The sequence below is a fragment of the Callorhinus ursinus genome, unplaced genomic scaffold, assembly GCF_003265705.2.
Source record: "Callorhinus ursinus isolate GAN/ISIS: 27379988/994484 unplaced genomic scaffold, GSC_fseal_2.0 scaffold28, whole genome shotgun sequence".
NCBI lineage: Eukaryota > Metazoa > Chordata > Mammalia > Carnivora > Otariidae > Callorhinus > Callorhinus ursinus.
Window position 1 is genome coordinate 8975295 of NW_027397090.1, and position 19980 is coordinate 8995274.

The window sequence follows — 19980 nt, forward strand, 5'->3', positions numbered from 1 at the left end:
GTAGAGTGTAGGCTGGGGCTGTCAGAAGAAAAATAACACATCTCCAGTTGAAAATAATTAAACGGAAATTCACTAACCCGGCCCAGAAACCCAAGAGGAACAAAGTATCAAAGTGTTGCGCTGGCAATACTATACCTTGGAAGGCATGGGTTTCTTGAAGGTGATTTCAGCTTGCATCCAAACACCCCTTGGAGACTCCAGCACAGACCAAATTTTCTCTTGAACTACGTGGTTCTCTTCAAAGATATAAACTGCCAGGGTGTCACTCATTTTTAAAAACCCATAGATGGCATAATAAAAACGTAGACAATACTGCAAGTTTCCTGGCAGGGAGGGACCGTAGAGCCTTCCGATGTAGCCAGGCTGAGATGTAAACTTTGTGTTGGCCAGCAAGTAGTACCCTGCGAACAGGCAAAACATTCAAGCTATCAGCAACGACAAACTTAAATCCTCTAGCCCAGATGGTCAAGTGGGAAAATTTGGTTAAAAGTAGTGGGATTTGCCAATGGCGGCTATTCCTATAGGCTTTAAATGACAGAACGCATTTTGTAGTATCTGTGGCTTAAGTGATAGATTATATCCTGTGACTCTATTACCGATAAAACTTCTCCAGTTCTAAGTAAACTTCATAAACCAGTATAGATTCCCAGCTGCATATGCTCAGAAGCCAGGCATCAGTTAGGGTTTGTATTTCTCATGAAACAAAAGGGATGAAATCGTCTTGGGGCTCCAGATGCCTGGGTGAATCAGGTGACACAGATTGAGTACTTAGTACTGGGTCCTAGTGAACGTTAGGCCCAGAGCAGATTTTTCCTTTTCATCTCTGCAGCGACCAGTGGAGATAGAGAGCACAGGCTGATCTGGCAGTCCTTGGAATTTTGGTTATTTCACAGGAGTATTGTTATGGACTGAATTGTGTGGTTCCCCCAAATCTATTTTGTTTCAGTCTGCCATTCGACCAGAAAAGATCTCTCAAGTACCCTCTCTGTGCAAGAAAAGGGTCCAAGGAAGAATATTTATTTCTTTTCCCCACTCCCCCTGCTTGTGTTCCCTCTCTCCCTGTGTCTCTCTCTGTCAAATAAATAAAAAAATCTATTTCTTTTAAATAAGAAAAAAGAAACATAATGTCAAGAACCTCCTCTCCCACCTGCTCCTCCACCACCCCCATGGTAAACTTAAAACAGATCCATGCATCCTAGAAAGCCTGGGTAAAAAAGATGAAAATAATACCTACTTTTCTTTCTTTCCTTTTTATGCTCCTCCCCCATCCATTTTCCTTTGATTGTCTCAGTCTTTGTGTTTAGTTTGGTTCTACCCAATGATTTAATTCATCCGGCAAAAGGTTCTTGGGTTATTTCACATGAGTGGTGATATGGACTGAGTTGTGTCCCTCCCAGATCCATTGGTTGAGACCCTAATTTCCAATGCAACTTTATTTGGAGATTGGGCCTTTAAGGAGGTAATTAAATGAGGTTATAAGGGTGGGACCTTAATCCCGTAGAACTGATGTCCTTATAAGAAGAGGAAGAGACACCAGAGAGCTCTCTCTCTTCACTGGTACACATAGAGTAAAGGTCATGAGGACTCAGTGAGAAGGTGCCACAATGCAGAAAGAGAGGTCTCACCAGAAATCAACCCTGACAGCATCTCGATCTTGGGCTTCCAGCTCCAGAACTGTGAAAAAAATGCATTTCTGCTTTTCAGGGCACCCAGTCTGTGATACTTTGTTTTGGCCACCCGAGCAGACTAACATGGGTGGCCATATACAGCCGGAACAACATTTTTGAAACCTGAATTTAATTTCTTTTACTTAAAACCTTTTGATGGTTTCTCATTTCCTTTATAAAAAAAAAATCCCAAAAGCTCACGCTGGCCTGCCACACCCACGGTGTATGTCCTAACTCCATATTCTTCCAATCTCCTGCCCATGGTGCAGCGACACTAACCTTCTCATTGCTTGGGTTGTCCAGCTCTTTCCATACTCAAGACCTTCACAGATGCTGTTCCCTCTGCCTGGATTCCTCCCACTCTCCCAGCTAGTACTCTCTCCCCCCAGAAAAGCCTTCCCAGGATCTCTCCCGTATTCTCTCTCAGAGCCCACTCTTCATTTCTTCCATAGCACGTGCCACAATGTGTAATTCTAAGTTTATTTGTGTATATATTTGTCTAACATTTCTCTTGCCCGTTGAAATGATTGTTAGCCAGTGAGGGCAGGACCTGATTTGTTCACTAGCATATCCCCCAGGAGTTAGTTTGGCCGATGACTATAGGTTTTTGTAGTGTCTGTATTTCTACAAGTTAAGCCACCTCTAAGAAAAGAATTCATGATTACAGGTATAAAATTGCAAGGGCCCCTTTCAAGGCCCTTCCCAGGGCCTGTGCAAGTAAGGTGGTCTGAAACATAAGTTTCCTTAGTGTATGGTAAGCACACCCTGGTGCCCAGGGTATAAATAGCCATTACATAAATGAATAAGACACTAACCCTTGAAAACAAGCTCTTTGCAGATGAATCTACAGGAGTGGGCTTGACAGGGGATGCCATCCAAGTGATTAGGTAGGTAATCCTTATACAGGGGAGGTCAAACTCGTTTCTTACAGTTCCTTGCAGACATAACCATCAAGTGCCCCCCCCCAACATCTTCCAATAGTTTTTATAGCTTTTATTGCCTCACAAAATATTTTTCATTGAGTAAAATACACATAACATAAAATTTACCATTTTAACCACTTTAAAGTATACAATTCAGTGGCATTTAGTACATTTACAGTGCTGGGCAACCATCACCACTATCCAGCTCCAAAATATTTTCATCACCCCAAAAGGAAACTCTATACTCATTAAACAGTAACTCCCTCGCCCCTGGCCACCAAGAATTGGCTTTCTGTCTCTATGGATTTGCCTCTTCTGGATGTTTCATGTGATTGGAATCTAAGAGCTCTTTAAAGGCACTGCTCTATCTAAAGGGAAGAGTGAGGTAATTTCCAAAGGTTTGGCTGTTTAAAGAACTGGCAGACAGTCGCGCTAGCACAGCAACTTAAATGCCTTTTTTTTTTTTAATGGCCAAACACAAGATTACCAATCGTTTTTACTTCTTTACAGTTGCCTTTTTTTTAAAGTGGCCATCTTGAGTGATGTGGAGTAAGAACAGCAGATGGAGCATGAATACTACCCCCACCCCAGTCCCCACATGCACAGACTCCTGATTTACCGATGCCTGATGTGTGGTCTCCGGTCCGATACATGTTTGGTTTTACTTTCACCCGGGTCCAGCCTGGACCTTCTTTATCTTGATAAAAGTTGCAGAGATCTTCCTCAAAATTGCAACTGGCTTCCACGGCACTGAAAGGAAGCTCTGAACAAAGGAGAACCGAAGTTAAAGCGCCAGACCCAAGGGTCTCAAAGGACTACATCAACTGGTTGACAAATACATACACATTTGTGCCAGGGAGACTGAATAAATAAAGCACAACAAAATATTTTTACCCTAATGGCATGCTGACAGGTTAGCATCAAAATAACATCTCAGCATGACAGGAAAATTGTTCTTTTCCTCCCTTAAGGGATGGAGGGAAGGAGCTCTGTTCATACTCTCTATAAAAAATAAAGAAGTATCAGACTTCAAAAGAAATTTCCTTTCATAATGTAAAGACTGGGAGCAATACTCACATACTTCTTCACATTCATAGAAAATTGAAGAGAGGGAAAAAGGTAAAGATTTTAAGGAATTTTTAATTTTTCTCTAAGACAGGTATTTTAGAAATAATATTTTCCAGAAATAATTTTCCTTTGTTGATCAATCTCTGTGTCACCAGCACAGCCGCTATCTATTTATAATTGACATTAGTAGTAGGAGCCAATCTGCTTGAAGAAAATCATTGCTCAGTATAAATCACACTGTTCAAAAAGTCACACCAATTTCATCACCCATGCTGCTATTATTTTGGCTTTTGCTGAGTTCTGGTATCATTTACCCTGGTCTATAAATACCACCTCATTCCGGATTGCCTGGAGGGAATGGAACATAAAAGGTGTCTGCTCTTTTGAGAATAACATGGAACAGCAACAAGTGATTGTAAATCTCACTGTTCAGATTGTCTGAGTCCAGAGGGGATGTGACTGCCACAGTTTGGGACACATTCAATGTAGCCAACTGTGATCTGTTCCGCATGCTGACATACACTAGTCTAAGCTTTTAGGGCCAGATAAAGAGGGCACTGTTTTGAATAACTGGGAAATCACCTCCAGAGAAACATCTGAGTTCTGGAAGCAGTGACCTGATGAAACAGGGAGATGTTTATGGACAAAAACTCACTATACTCTCAATTCCTCAATTTCCAAAGCAAGAAAACAGTCAAGTGGGCTGAGGAGCTGGCCCAGATTAAAGGGGATGAAAGAGGCATGACAACTAAATGCTATAAAGCACCTGAGATTCACTCTTGGTCCAAGAAAACAAAGAGCCATAAAGGACAGTATTGGGACAACTGGTGAAATTAGCATGTAAGCCATGGATTAGTTGATAATATTGTATCAGTACCAAATTTCCTGAACTTTATAATTATCTGATAGCATGTGGAAAATGTGCTTGGTTTTAGAAAATACACACTGAAGTATTTAGGGGTAAAGGGGCATAATGTCTGCAACTTACTCTTACATGGTTGATAAGGCAAATGTGGCAAAATGTTAACAATTTGTAGATCTGAGTAAAGAGTCTAGGAGAGTTCTTTATAGTATTCTTGCAAATTCTGTCTGAGTTGAAAATGATATAAATATACTAAATTAAAAAAAAAAGTGACCAACATCACCTTAAAAAAACAAAAAAAGAATAGGAACAAAATGTTCCTATATAATTGAATCCCAAATGTATCTCAGGTGACAGGGACTTGCAAGTGTACAAAGCGAGCACCCTGATGAACCAGAGAGGAGAAAAGGAAATGAAGAGCCTTCTTAGTGCTCTAAGGCTAATGGGTTCACCTACACATTGCTGTGCCTGGCTCCGGGAGCACCAGGGAGTATCTTTAAGCTATGAAGATGAAGTCTTCGAAAAATGAATATGATGTCATAAAGACAAGCCTCCTTTGACACCAACCCCCCTAATGTATATTTGCAACCAGGAGAAACCCCATACTGGTCTCCAGTCTTAGTTACCCCTCTGCTACCTGGTAATGAAAAAGTAGATGAAAACCCACAATCTACAGATGGCCGTCTGGCTCCCAAAAGCCATTCGCAAAGAGAACGGCAGGTCAGTGAAATCACTCATCAGGGATATATCCCAAGGAATATACCCCCAGGCGGCCACAAAAGAACCATAACCCATTCATAAGGTGTGCAGGAGAGGCGAGAGGTGGTATTAAAACTTAAAAGGAAGCAAGACTCAGTTCTATCCATGGTGACAAACTGAGTCATGCAGAAAAGATGTTTCTGAGAATGCGATTATAGTCCTTTGCTAAATACCTGGTCCTCGAAATGGATTTGTCTGGGGTCCTGAGAAGGTCTGATAAAAAGAAAATCTCAAAAGCATTTTTCACCCAGAATGCTGCTTCTGCTATGAGACAGTGTCTAATTCCTGAAGACGGGGCCAGAGGGCCTGTTTGTGACCCAAATGAGCTCACCAGAGATCGGGGGTGGATGGAAAGCTCTTGCTTAAGGCTTGTTTCAGAGCATCTGGGCCAAGCGGCCATGACGGTTGAGCGCTAATGACCTCTTTGAAGCGCAGGGAGGAATCGGAGGCAGTTGGAAGCCCTTGAACATCAGTTGATCAGAAAAAAAAGGGGAGGGGCGGAGAAAGGCCCTTTGAACAAGGTACCAAAAAGCAACACAATGTAAGATGTAGTTAATTACTTGCTTTCTGACATTTGAACTTTTTAGAAATGAGAAGCTTTGAAGATACTCTAATCAGATGGAGGGTGCTGCCTTTGAGAAGACTCTTTGGCAGCATTTCTCATCCTGAAGTTCATGGAGATGGATTCCGCAACAGCCCCAGAGATCTAGACGCTCATCAGCAGCCTCTTCAATCCTCGGCCCCTGTAGCACTTGCGACAGCAGGGTGCCGCGTGCTCTGTAGGCTGCTAAACTAGCATAGGGGTTTTATTTTAGCACAAGCCAGCCCAAAAGCAGGCTGAGACCGCTCAAAGCTGGCTTGGAGACAGAGTGAGTGGGACCCGGCGCCAGACGGAGCAGTCTTGCTGGAGCAGGGGCTGGGCCGCTGACCAGGCTATGGAGACACTTGAGGTCTGAGCTAAGGCAACTATAGCTGTAACCAAGGCAACATCCGGAGCCAGGTTTCCAATCAGACATCAAACGGACAGTGTGTTGTTAGGGAATAGGCATAACTGGGATTTAGGCCCAGGCAGACATCCTTTGAGGGGTATATCCATGAATCCATGAGTGTCAGGACCCTTCCAGTCCCTGGCCTGGGGGTGGGCTGGACCGAGGCCCTGAGAGGAGATTGGTCCTGAGGATGGCATAGCAGTGGGAGCTCTCAGTTTGGGGTTGGGCATTAAGACAGGATCTCTACAAGTGCATGGATTCACCTGTCAGCCATTCAAGGACTTACAGCCTAGAAGGAGAGCTTACTCCTACAATCTAGGTGCTGGGCCAAACGTGGTGGTGGACGGGGAGGTCGTGGGTGGAAGAGGCTTGGAAAGGGAAGTGCCCTACCTCAAGCAGGTGGAGTGGGGAGGTGTCACTGTCCTCTGGCAGCATCCTGGGGGAATACTTGGGGAGTTACATGACACTGGTATTTAACACCTGTGAGTCTATGATGGGTCCCAGGTCTGGGAACCTGGATTAACTCTAAGCCCAACCAGATGGTGGGAATGAGACGCTTCATATGTTGAAGTAATTCCTGTCTCAGCCTTCTTGGGGAGATGAGGGAAGAAAATGCTAGATCCAGCTGGGAAAAGCAGAGACAACAAGTCTGGAGCTAACCAAGATAAGGAAAAAAAAAATGTTGGCACCTGTTATGAAACAGAAGGGCATAAACTATTTGTGAAATGTGAGATGAAGTATGAAAATTGGAGGGCTCAGCATCTAAGACTCAGAATCTGGCCCACAGCTGCTGAAGGAAAGGCATCAAGCAGGCTACTGCTCATCCCTTCACCAAGGTGGTGCCCTTTGCTGGTTCTCTTCAGTTTCAATCTGACTCTCTGGTCCCCAGTGAAGGGGCAGGCGTATTTTGAAACTTAAGTAAATAACATGAAGCCTCATGGCCAAGCATTTTCTGTGTTCCATACTCTGCTAAGGCCTTCACGGACATACACTCATCTTCCCAACTGTGCAGAACAGATTCTTCTAACGTCGTCCCACAAATGTGGAAACAGAATCTCAGAGAGGTTAACATGCCCAAGGTCACCCAGTTGGTAAGTGGCAGAGTAGGGATGTGAATCCAAAGTTCTGGTTCAGGAGCATAACACTAGGATCACACAATTAAACCATTTTAAAGCAAAGTTGCCAGGTGGGGAAGTTCTAAAAACCAGTGTGGAGCGGCTAACCTAATTACGTGAAAGTGAATTGTTGGTGGTCCCTGCAGAGAAAGGGTCTGTATGTGGGCTGAATTTTGCAGACAAATAGTCCTTATTTTGCTGGAATCTTTCTTTTCTTTTCACCAGTCATTGGGAAAGCGCTCCCACAGATTCTGTATCTTTTTAAAAAAGGGAGAGTGCTTCCAAACATTACTTGTAAGGTGGTTCGGTAGATACTGTGACCTCCCACCTGACTCTTCACCCCATTGTCTACCCCGTGCAGATATTGAATAAACACCTCTTCTCCCCTATGAATAACTTGGAAATAGAAAAGTTCAATGTAAATGCCTAGTGACAAAGAGGAGAAACTTTCCAAAAATAATGATAAAGAGGTTGTGAAATTACTATTAACATCACTGAAATATTAGCTGATGAGATAAGGGAGCAGTCAGATTTTTGAGAAGCAAATTAATGTTGGTTTCTGTGTTCTAATTTAGAGACTCTGAATCTTGGGGTTACAGTTTGGATTAAATCATTTCAATGAAAATATGTAAATACACATATCTAGTCTGGTTCTGTTTCACTAGCTTTTTTTTCTTTTTTAAAATTAGAATTAGTAAAAAATAATATTTGGTTTTAGCACATTAGAGTGTTTCTCTCTAACTTGGGGGTAACACTTTAGCTCAAGTAGAAAATATTATCCTTCTCAGTCCCCTTGCTTGTAGAATACATCTGAAGCTATATGAAATTAGACACCAATTTTATCTTAAGTGAAAGTCAGACTATAAGCACCAGGTTCAAAAATTTACTTCCCATGCTCTAAAAACTCAGAATGAGGGCTCATTAATAAGATGGGACAACCACTGTCTCCCTGGGGCCTCTCAAAAAAAAAAAAAACCACTAAAAGGTAAGGTCAATTGCATTTATCTGGGTTATCATGAATACAGTGTCATCCTTCTTATTCTAGAACATTTGTTGTCTTCTCATTTCTTTTTTTTTTTAAATATTTATTTGAGAGAGAGGGAGATAGTGAGAGAGAGCATGAGCTGGTGGGGGAGTTTGGGGGGAGAGAGAAGCAGACTCCTTGCTGAGCACGCGGCTTGATTTGATGACCCTGATATCCATGACCTGAGCTGAAGGCAGACGCTTAACCGACTGAGCCACCCATATACCCCTAGGACATTTGTTTTCTAATTTACTTTGAATTGATTTGCTTACTTGTCTTCCCAGAAAGTAAGAATTTCCTCTCTTTTCCAAACACCAAGTTTATGGAAATTACAAAATTGGCCAGGATAAAAGAATTTGAGGATTTACTTAGAAAGAGAAATTAAATTAAGTCCATGATATAAATATCATAAACTCTCATAGAGATGATGTACCAAATATTAGCATCTTTAAACATGGAGACATTTATAGGTCTTGGGTACATAAAATTAGAAAGAGTTTTTATCATTCTGCTTGGTAGAGTTTGAGTTTTTTCCACCTACTCAGCCACCTGTGTATGGATCTAAGATATCCTTTAAAGAGAAAGATGGGGAGGGAATGTGTTCGTATTCTTCAGTTTTCATTACCTAGTAGGTAGGGACGGCCAAAGCTCCTTAACACAAGACAAGTGGCCCTGTGGTGTCAAAAAATTCAAATTCACTCTGTGAAGGGGGAAAAAAAGCATAATGTAGCAGAAAAATGACTATTCGATTAAATAATTTTGTAAAGGAGGAGTTAACAGGAGAGGTGAGAAAATTAGAAAGAATTAAATCAAGTCCTGACCCCAGGCATCTACCAAGAAAGGAAAATTCCAGATGTGAGCCAGAAGAGAAAGAGAATGCTTACCTGTCTGATTCTGGCAGTGAACAGGAGAGAAAGAAATGTCATCCAGAGCAACATATCCTCCTTTAGGACCGTTGAAAGCAACTTCAAAAATAACCTGCAGGGAAAGATGACGGATTGTTACAGGTTTACATATTTTCTGTCAGGCTTCAGAGCTCTTAGCTATGATTTATGGATTTTTAAAAAGATTTATTTATTTGAGAGAGAGAGAGTGAATCCCAAGCACGCTCCACGCTGAGCGTGTAGCCTGACATGGGGTTCGATCTCATGACCTGAGCTTAAACCAAGAGTTGGACCCTCAATGGACTGAGTCATCCAGGGTCCCCTCTTAATTATGATTTAAAATGATGTGGCCGGCAAGCCAGGTGATGGCAAGTTGTAAGTGATTAGGAATCATGTTCCTAAATCTAGGGCAGCTCCCGACTTGATCTATAGTTTCTTGAAGGGGGAGGGAATACTAAGCCCTAAGTTGTATTTTATTGGTGGATTTTTCCCCTCACTTGTGTGTATATCACTCTCTGACAGAACCACAGACTCGACAATTTGCATGATGACCGTCAATTGAAAAAACAATAGGCTCCCTGCTGAAAGCAGGCCAGGCTCTCCAACTGCCCTTCACAGAGAACTAAGACCCTGAAGGGTTCTTTCCCTTTTTCACACATGAAATTCTTTGAGGGGCACCTGCGTGGCTCAGTCGTTAAACGTTTGCCTTCAGCTCAGGTCATGATCCCAGGGTCCTGGAATCGAGCCCCATGCCGGGCTCCCTGCTCAGCCAGGAGTCTGCTTCTCCCTCTCCCACTCCCCTGCTTCTGTTCCCTCTCTTGCTGTCTCTCTCAGTCAAATAAATAAATAAAATCTTAAAAAAATAAAAAAGAAATTCTCTGTGAGGGTTCTGGACAAAGATGCAGAATCAAAGAGGATAACCTGTCTGCTAAGGCGAAATCAGGCACCAAATTCTAGGTATGGATGTCAGCATTTTAGCATGTCCACGTACATCCAAATGGTCAGAAAGAACATGAGGTTGTTGAGTTCAACCCTTTCGTGTTTCTCCCTGCTCTGCCACCAGCTTGCACCCTGACGGTCAATTGACTACCTTCTGCCTGTGCCCATGGGGATCAGGAGGGGTGCGCACAGCTCTGCACACAGTGAGGAGCATGGTGGGAAAACGGCCCCAGTGTGCAGCCCACTCTAATGAATTAACACGAGAAGATGCAGTGTTGGCAGGTGTTGAAACTCAGGCCAGACAGAAGACATGAATGCATGACATGAGCTTGGTGTGATACAGCAGGACAGGGTGCAGATGGTCCTGAAGTGGGGAACCCAAGCCTGGTCTTAAGGGGAGCCTGCTACTCAGCTTCCTCAATTGCTGACACACGGGAGTTCAGGCCTGATGTGTCTGGACCTACCAAATCATGAAGAGGACTGGATCTCTAGATTTTTATTGGAAATCTTTGAATTTTTCAGTGTTGGCAATTTATTCAAACACTAAAATGAACGCGGAAAAACAAGGGACACACAACCCACCGCTCTAGCAGCCAGGCAAATCACTGTGGGCAAGGTCTGACCCCTAGGTGTCTAGTTTTCAAACCTCTTCTAAAGAGAAGGGTGTCTTGGAGGCAGACAGACTAGAGTTCAAATCCCATTTCTGTCACTAGCTAGGTGACCTTGAATACCTTGCTAACCCTCTTAAGGCTTTGCCTTTGTTATTTATAAAACAGGTATAATAACCCCTACCTTGTAGGACTATTGAGATTAAATGAGATGAGGTACATATATATAAAGCCCCTAGCATGGAGTCAGGTGCATCCTGAGCTCTGTACTAAATTCATGCGGATTTCTCCAGGTTGACCCCCTCTTCAACCCATATTCGGGTTTGAGCCTACTTAGCTGCTAATTAGCTCAAGCAGGTTCCTTCCCTCCTCCAGGTCTTAGTGTCTCTGGTTTTGAAAATAAGGGTGTGGAGGAGATGGTCCGGTTCAGCTTAACAACAATGGTCCTATAGACACTTGGATTCTGCAAAATCTAAGAAGGGCCCCGGAGATTTGTTGCTGGCAAAGGTGAGGGGGGAGGCTAGGAACAAAGGGGACAGAAGCAGACAAGTGAGAAGGGGCAACGGAGCCCACAAACACAGCACAGGTCCCCGGCGTTTCACTTTCAGGGTGCTCGCTGATCAAGTGAGTGGCAGAGCTTGATCTTACTGAGTAGGTGGGGTGAGAATGCTTCTAATCAGAATTTTTAAATCACAGCCCATGTGCCAGCTGTTCCCTCTTGTTCGGAAAAGGGGGTCTTAGATGTTTGCTTTCCTTTTTAAAATTCATTTGAGAATACGGTGACATTAAATTCCCTGGGTTCTGCAGAGTATTTAGTTCCTTTGGCGGCAATTTCCAGTAGTGGCATTGTGAGTCAGATTGCTGGAGCAAAAGCACGCACAAGGGAAGCAAAAGAATACGTATTGAAGTGGGGTAGTGTCCAGAATTGCGACTTTTCAAGCACTGATATAAAAGAAAATTCAGCAAAGTCTCACTCATACAAATGCTGCCCAGGGAGTTTGTGGTCGGATGGAAGGAGTTTGCAAAGAGACTGTCATCGCTGCGTGTGTGACTCATATGACTTTAATAGAAGGAAACATTTCTGAAACAGTATGTGCATTTCTTTTCCTCCTTATAACCCAAACTCAGAAAATTTTCCACTGGGCTGCAAGAGCAAACCAAGGCCTCGTCAGACTTGGGGATAGGAAAGAGCGCATGGCCTGCAAAAGGCATGGTGCTCTCTCTGGAGCTGGGGAGGGGGGCAGGAGGGGACCTGAAGGGAGTATGGGGAGTGGCAGGCCTGTCTTCAGTAGACAGAACATGTCACCGACCAATCCAATGCAAACACTCTCCGAAGCCCCACACAGGTGAGCAGATAACACCACCCAGAAGCATGCAGAGAAGAATCCACCTCTTTTGCGCTCTAACGGGAACTACAGGAGCTATTACCAAAGGCACAAAGCACAAACTAGCGGATGTTAACAAACCTGTGGTAACTAAGACTCTATGTATAGCTCCAAATCTGCAACCACAATGTTGCACCCACTGATTCTAGGGGTCCTCTGGGGTCCTCAGACAGAGCTGGGCCTCTGCCTTCAGCTCTAGGTCAGATTTGAGTCCTGGACTTTCCTAAGTGCCTGGCACTCACCAGCTGTATGACCTAGATAAAAAAGAGCAAACTGCTTGGGCTCTCTTTTTCCTCCTTCCTTATCTGCAATGTGGGGATAATTTTATCTACTTTGGTTTGTTGTAAGTACTGGAATACACACATAAAAAGAGATATGTATTAATATACGTGCTTAGAAAATAGGCCCACAATGATGAACACCAAAATGTTAGTGTTCTCATCCTTGCAGGCTCAGCCTGGGTGGTTTGAGTTTGTTTTGCTTTCCTGGTTTTCTAATTCTTCTGCACTGGATATTTATCACTCATGTAACTACAAAAAGTTTTAAAACTAGAGCACCCAGCCTTGTTTCAAACTGGGGCCACAATGATAAATCTTTCTAATACTGAGGACATTATTTATACTGTAAAGGAGGAAAGAAGAAAATAAGTTGGCTTTTTTTTCCTCTTCTTCTTCTTTTCTATCTCTAGAAAGTCTCTTCCTTCAAGTAAGAGAAAGGTTCATCCCTGCTCTCAGGAATGGAAGTTCAAGGGTGGGTTTCACCCTAGAGGGCCTTCCTCTCTTTTGAAGTCATGACCACAGTGTGGGTTGAGAGGGCACGTGCGCCCAAGAAATGTCATTGATGGACTGGATTTTCCCTATTTGTCCTTAGGGAAAACAGTCTTGGTAGAAAGCAGAAAGATTCAGGAATAAGAAAGGAAGAGGGAGAAACGGAGGGGGCCCAGGGAAGGAAAGGGAAGATGAAGATGGACACACAACAGAGAAGAACGGAGCAGTGTGGCCCGGTGTCTCCCGATCCGCAGACGCGCGAGTCGGCAGCATCCCCGCACAATGCACAGTGGTGAGGCCAGGGCGCACCTGCCTCCATACCTACCTCCATGGGGTATGGCGCGCTGAACTCCACCTCAGCCAGATTCCAGGCAGCATTCCCTGGCTGGTCCATTTTCCAGATTTCCTCGTAAAGGCCGGCCCCATCCCGAGTATAGAGGGAGAAGCTATTGTCATTCCCCTGCTGGAGTTGGTAATAAAACGACAGGCAGCCGGACATGGGGGCCGTGGTCATCGGGGAGATGAGCTGCGCCACCTCCTGGAAGTGCTTGACGTACACTGAGTCCACGTACATGTAGTGGCCTGAAAAGCACATGGACAGGACATGCCGTGTAAGACGGGCTGGGAGGGGGGTGGTTGCAGGTGACACAGTGTGATGCTGGGATTGATTTCAACACAATCCAGGGGGAGGGGCGGCAAGGATGTGGAGGAGTTACGGCCACAAGACGTTTGGCCAGGGGTCCACGGGTATTGGGGCTGGAAGGGGGCTGTGAGGAGTTCAAAGGTGCTCTGCTAAATCCAAGCCAAGAACTGTCCGTTCTCTTTGCCTCACTTGTGGTTAAAGTAAAATACACATATACAAAGTACTGGAATTTTCACAAGCTGAACGCAGCTGTGGAAAGAAACAGAACATGACCCCAGGAGGCCCCCCCTTCTCCCAGGCCTTCTGTGAGTTACAGGATTTCCAAGAACATACCAAGGATACCATCTGTTCCTAAAGGGGCACAGAGGGACCTACCTTCCTGTACATCTTTACAATATACACAAAAAGTCAGCGAGTCTTCTTTGAGCAAAACTTAGATTTTTGACTTCAAACTGGATGACAAGCTTTGCCTCTTTAACAGAACATGTAGCCACGGTTGGGATTTGGGAGGTTGGGCTTGGGACACCGCTCTTGGCGAGGCCTTGGTGGGCTCTGGGCCCGGAGGCTGACCTCTGTTAGAGGCATTTTGGTGAAAGAGAGGAACCAGGAGGCCAGAATGGGGGGAGCCTGGATTTGGCATTGTAGAGACCTGAGGTCAAGTCCTGCTGGGACCTCAAGCAAGTTACTGAATATCTCTGGCCTTCAATGTCCTAATCTCTATAGGGAAAACCAAATACTTCCCTCCCGGGGCTAGTTCGAGCATTACATGAGATTATGCATGTGACATGCTTAGCGTGGGCTTGGCACGTTGTAACTGCCTAACGCAATTACAATGAACTAAAGAAATGTCATTAATGATTCTGGTACCATGCCTTCCCCATTGTCTGTTTTGTGTAAAGGGTCGTTGTCATTATTGGCAATTAAAGCTGCAGTGATGGAGGACTGTATTGTAGCCTCGATAGAATGACCTTTCTATTTGTAAGTTCAGAACAATTACAGCTTAATATCTTTGTTTTATTGCACGGTGCCTGATTAGTAACAACTCCTTGTATCCTCAGCACACTAGCAGTAAGGGTATTAGGAAGACCACATACCTGCATAGACCGGACACTTGCTTTGCGTCTGGCACAGCACATGGTTATTTAAAGCACAGATAGTCTCAGAAAGGTCCTCACCTCAGATGGCAGAGGGGAGAGGTGGGTAAATCAAGGCTCGCTTTCTCCTGGCAGCAAAATGTTCGACCCCCCTGAATCATCTCCCTTGTTTAACTATAATTTCTCTTATAGTTAGACAAGACATGCAACCGTGAATGAATAGAGATCACAAACTCAGATGACCAGAGGGTCCAAACTGATCAAGTATACCACTGAGGCGGAGTGGGTTCTGGGAGGAAATCGAGGGATGCATTCGTTTCCAGCATCTGAAATCATATTTCATCAGCAATGAGAAACAGCAATCAAGCTTCTCTGGAAACATGGGAATATCGGGTTGTGTTGAGCCCACATTCCGAGCTGCCACCACCAGCGGGTGGCCCAGAGTGGCAGTCCCCACCCGTCATGGGCTGCACTCTCTAGCTCAGGACTGAGTGTATCCAACCCGCTGCTCCCAGCTGATGCCCTGACATCCAGCCCGGCGCCTCAGGCTTTTCCCACTGAAGCTCAAAATCTAAATTTTCATAGCCAACCTATCTATTTCAAAATGATACCCCCTATCTGAGTTTGCTAGGGTTGCTATAACGAAGTACCACAAACTAGGTGGCTTAAACAACTGAAATTGATTCTTTCTCCCCAGCTCAGGATGCTAGAGGTCCCAGATCAAGGTGTCAGCGGGATTGGTTCCTTGTTCCAAGGACCGTGAAGGAGAATCTGTTCCAAGGCTCCCTCCTATCATCTGGTGGTTTGCTGGCAATTTTTGGCCTTCCTTGGCTAATAAAGCTCTTCCTTCATATTCACATGGTGTTCTCCCTTTGTACAGGTCTTTCTCTGTGTCTAAATCCGCCTCCCCAACTTTTATAACGACACTAGTCATATTGGATTAGGGACCTACTTCGGTATGACCTCATCTTAACTAATCACATCTGCAACAACCCTACTGCCAAATAAGGTCACATTCTGAAGTACGGGGAGGGGGGGCGGTTAGGACTTCAACATATGGTTTGGAGGAAATACAGTTCAACCCGTAACACCTACCACCGCAATTTTTTAAACTCTGTCTCTGCCAAATAAGCATATCTGCAGGCTGGAAACAGCTGAGGGGCTCTCACTTTGCTGACTCTGGCAAGGGATTTTAAAAGACGAATCAGAATGTCAGACTGAACAGAATCAGAGAAACTCTGAACCAGAAGGAAAGCCATGCCTCCCCCCTGCCCCCCAAGCTCCAGTACCCACAGGAGCACTGCAGGGGGAAGAGGGGCAGGCAGCCCCCCCAGAATACTTTACTAATAGAGAACACATGCAACCAGCCAGCCTCCGTAACACCCCTTTGCTCACCGAGACCTCTTGTGTCAGAGGCAGAGAGGGAGTGTTGAAGCTCTTTGTAACCTGTCTTCCAATGAAACAGAATCCCTTTCCAAGATGTGTGTGGGGGGTGGGCCTGGGGAGAGGAGAGATCTAATATTTTGTTTCCTTGGTTCTTCATTGTGGGGGCCACGGAGGTGGCATCTGACCCCCCTTCAGGTGAACTTGCTGCAGGGAGCATGGCTGGCTGACAGCTTCTAGCTGCCTCACCTCTGGACCCACACTGGTGCTTGTGCCAAGGGCAAGTACACTGGGCTGTTCTCAGCTGGTGACTAGGCAGAGCAGGATTAGCAGAGCGGGGCCCTTCCGCCTGACAGGGGCTCTTCAGGCAACCCCCTCCCCCCCGCAGCCTGGCCTTTCCCTCCCAGGTGTCAGCCTTCTCTGCCGTGCCGGAGGCCCTCCCTAGCCAGTGCCACGTTACGACTTTTGTGGGCCCTAGGCCCTTTGTCCGTTGTGGGTCCATGCCTCCTTAAAAAATATTAAGCATTCTATTTTATGACCGTGTTGGTATAAAGATGAACATAATTTAGGCTGGACTGATTATTTTATTTGTTATTAGCACATTCATTTTTTTTCTTTCGATTTTAGAATAAATAAGATGAAAACATTCTCATGGATCCCTAAAAATGTCATGGCCCCTAGGCACTGTGGCTACTATGCCTAACAGATACATTGACCTGGGCCCCAGTGACTCCAGCTCTCTCCTCCTTATCCTTCACGGCCGATAAATCTCTTTCTCACCCAGTCCAAGCTTAGGGTCTTCTTCCTGGAGGACCCAAACTGACGCAGCCACAAAGGGGGAACTCACTCCACCGAGGGTGAGGAGCACCTCCGAGACATCTGGGAGATTCTCGGTGAATCCAGAAGACGTCACAATCCACTTGGAGTCATTCATAATACTTGCGGAGTGCACGGCAACTGGGCTTACGGAAATGTCTCACACCCCGTCCCATTAGGAACCCATCTTCCTCACCGTTGACAGATATCTGACAGTCTTCTTTAAAGGCCAGTTACTCACCCGCTGTGTGGATGCTATTTTAATCCCTGAATTTGCCAGTAAAGTGCTTCATTAACAGCTCATGCACAAGGGAGCCAAAGTCACATTTCTGATCCCAAAACCATCCAGCAAACACAATGCGATGTGCCCACAGTGAGTCAGAGAGGCTGCTGGTGCTGAGACCAGGACTGCTGACACCAAGTCTCCTCTGGAGTCACTAGACTAGACCACATTCAGTTGCTTACCGCCCGCCGCCCCCCGCCCCCCATCATTCAGTTGTTGCCAAAGTCGGATACTATTTACCAACAATCTGAGTAAGATTGTTTCTCACTGGGAAACAAAAGGTAGCTGGCTCATCTCAGCTGAAGGGGTGGGGATGACTCAGAAATCACCAGGTGTCTGCCCCAGGACGCCAGGCTGGAGGAACGACACCCAGCCCAGGCTCAGTATCATTGGGTATGACCGACGCTGAGGAAGAAGAGCAGATGTTTGGGTGAATGCAGGCACCGTTTTGTGCACCTTTCCAAGGGGAATGAAGAAGCGGGCCTGGAATTCTTGGGAAGTTATGTCTCTCGTGCTTGGTATTATGAGAATATTCCTGCCCAGTTCAATGAGGCCCAGGGTTCTAGGGCCTCCAGAATACCTGGGAGAGGCAATTTATCTGATCTTTTCAGTAGGACGAAACTAGGTATTGGTGGACCCTAGATGTACCAATCCTATAATTAACCAAATCTTTGGGGGGATCCTGCAGGCCACAAAGATTTGTAAGTATTCAAACTTTTAACTGTAAATGAAAGAGTCTATGAAGGGGCCATGAGTTCTCCATACAATTAAACATCGAGAAGTTCAGTACGAGTCCCCTGGTCATTGTTGCTTAGCCATACGCAGACTCATGGAGCCAGTCTATCCTTCCCTAATTCTGGATTATACACGAAGAGGCTGCAGCTTCTAGGGGAAGAAACAAACAATTTCCAATTCTGTCGAAAGATCAAAATCTCAGTGATGCCAGCCAAAGGCCCCATCTGGGATCATGCCGGCAGTGACAGCACGATTACTTGCTTCCCTTTATGTAGCGGCCCACTGTAGGTTTGCTCAAAGGTTCATGTACAACCAGGGGTCCCTTTTAGGCAGCCATTTTCCCTTGAATTAGGAAAAAAAAACTTTTGAGGGCAGTTCCTGGACTTTTATTTTCAAACAGTCTGGCTACCCCGCATTCCACAAAAATGGCCCTCGGCTTGGCTCCGATGCCAAGGCATCCTTTGACTCAGCTGGGACTCGGCCTTGTCTGCCGTGCTTGTGTTCTAGTTGTGACGTCTACATCCGTGTCATGTTGTCTCCTGGGTGAGGGGGGAAGTGCCGTCTGATGAAACAGGCCAGCTGGAAAACCCCACTGGTCTGTTGCTGCCATGAGGAGACAGCACCCAAATTGGGAGGTCACCATGCGTGCTTGCCCCGTCTACCATCTACGAACCCAACACTCGTCTTCGTGGATCTTTAGTTCTAAGGGTTTGGGTAAGTTTCACTATAGTAGAGTCAGGCTCTAGTCTTTTTATACAGCTTTCAGAGATGACAGAAATGTAAGAAATGAGCACAAAGTGGGATGTCTCCTAATCTCTGCTAAGAATTCAGTGCCCAAAGCGATGGGGGACAAGTACCGCTACTCTGTGGTACCAGACCATCCCTGTAGCATACACTTCATTGTGGCAACCCCGAGGTCTAAGCCAACCCCACCAGACTGATCCCCCCTCTGCCCTCCAGCCTGAATATATAAGGCCAAAGAAAGGATCGGAGAGATCGTAGACAGAGTCTCTTTGAAGACAGGTGTCCCAGAGCTAACCCGTCGTGGGTTTTCTTTTGACACCCACCCCCCACCCCAAGGAGAGGGCAAGGGATAGCTTCCCCTTTCTTATTTTGATCCAAGAGAAGAGGCTTAAAGGAACCAGGCGTGGAGAGAGTGGAGGAGGGAAACCACCCTCCAACCTCACCCTGACCCACGCTTGCAGAAATTCCTGAATTCTTCAATTGCCCTGGGCCTCAAGAGGGGAGGGTGCTCAGGTTTCTTGGGAGAACTTAATCACTGATAACTGGGGTTTGCGGGGTACAGAGGCTGGTGCCTGGCTCTTGGCTGTATACATCTAGAAGCAAGACGTCTGTAGGGACCTGTGGGGGCAGAGTGGAGAGAAAGGATTTTGTTGCCGGCAAGTTGTAACTTCCGGAGTTCGGTGGGGCAAAGATTTGAGTTTTCCCTTAGCCTAAGTGGGCAACTCAGAAGGGGCTAGAATGTCTTGAAAGGACTCTTCTCAAAACAACTGCATGCAGGTGGTAACTCCAACAGGGGCTGGCGTGGTGTGGCATTGCTTCTAGGTGCTAAAGGGGACTCATAGATGGCCAGCCGGAGAGTGCATCATCCCTGTCTGGGAGTAGTGAGGTGGGGTTCCCCACTGGCAGTGAGAGAAATGGGCAGCATGTGGCCACCTGCAGTATAAAGGCCATGAACTCCAGCTTCAACAGCATTGGTCACATAAAATCCTTTGTCCCCTTCCCTTCCTTTTCTGTTCCACTGTTACACCTCCTTCCAACCCTGGAGGAACCAGTAGCAGCACAGGGAGTGGGAGAAGAAGAAGGGGAAAGCCAAGCAAGTATCAAGAGAAATAAAGCCCAAACCCTTCTCTTTATGGCTCTACCATGCTTTGGTCTGGGGGAGATTTGAATCGGATGAGATGCTGGAGTTTTGACTGGACTGAACTGAACCCCTGAAAAGGAGGCTATTAGTTCATACTTGAAAGTGCCCAGAAAGCTAAGGTAAGTCATCCAAGGACAAGGAAAGGTGAATG

General features: G+C 45.5%; 1 protein-coding gene across 2 annotated transcripts in view; it reads right to left on the reverse strand.

The window, feature by feature from the left end:
* The window catches only part of MAMDC2 (MAM domain containing 2), a 137632-nt gene that overhangs the window by 43998 nt on the left and 73654 nt on the right, over positions 1 to 19980 (reverse strand). For both annotated transcript variants that reach the window (XM_025891665.2, XM_073878088.1), the window contains exons 6-9: positions 13316 to 13572; positions 9292 to 9385; positions 3210 to 3353; positions 136 to 401 (exon numbers count right to left, since the gene is read on the reverse strand). In XM_025891665.2, coding sequence (XP_025747450.1) covers positions 136 to 401; positions 3210 to 3353; positions 9292 to 9385; positions 13316 to 13572 — 761 coding nt within the window. The remainder of the gene's footprint in view (positions 1 to 135; positions 402 to 3209; positions 3354 to 9291; positions 9386 to 13315; positions 13573 to 19980) is intronic.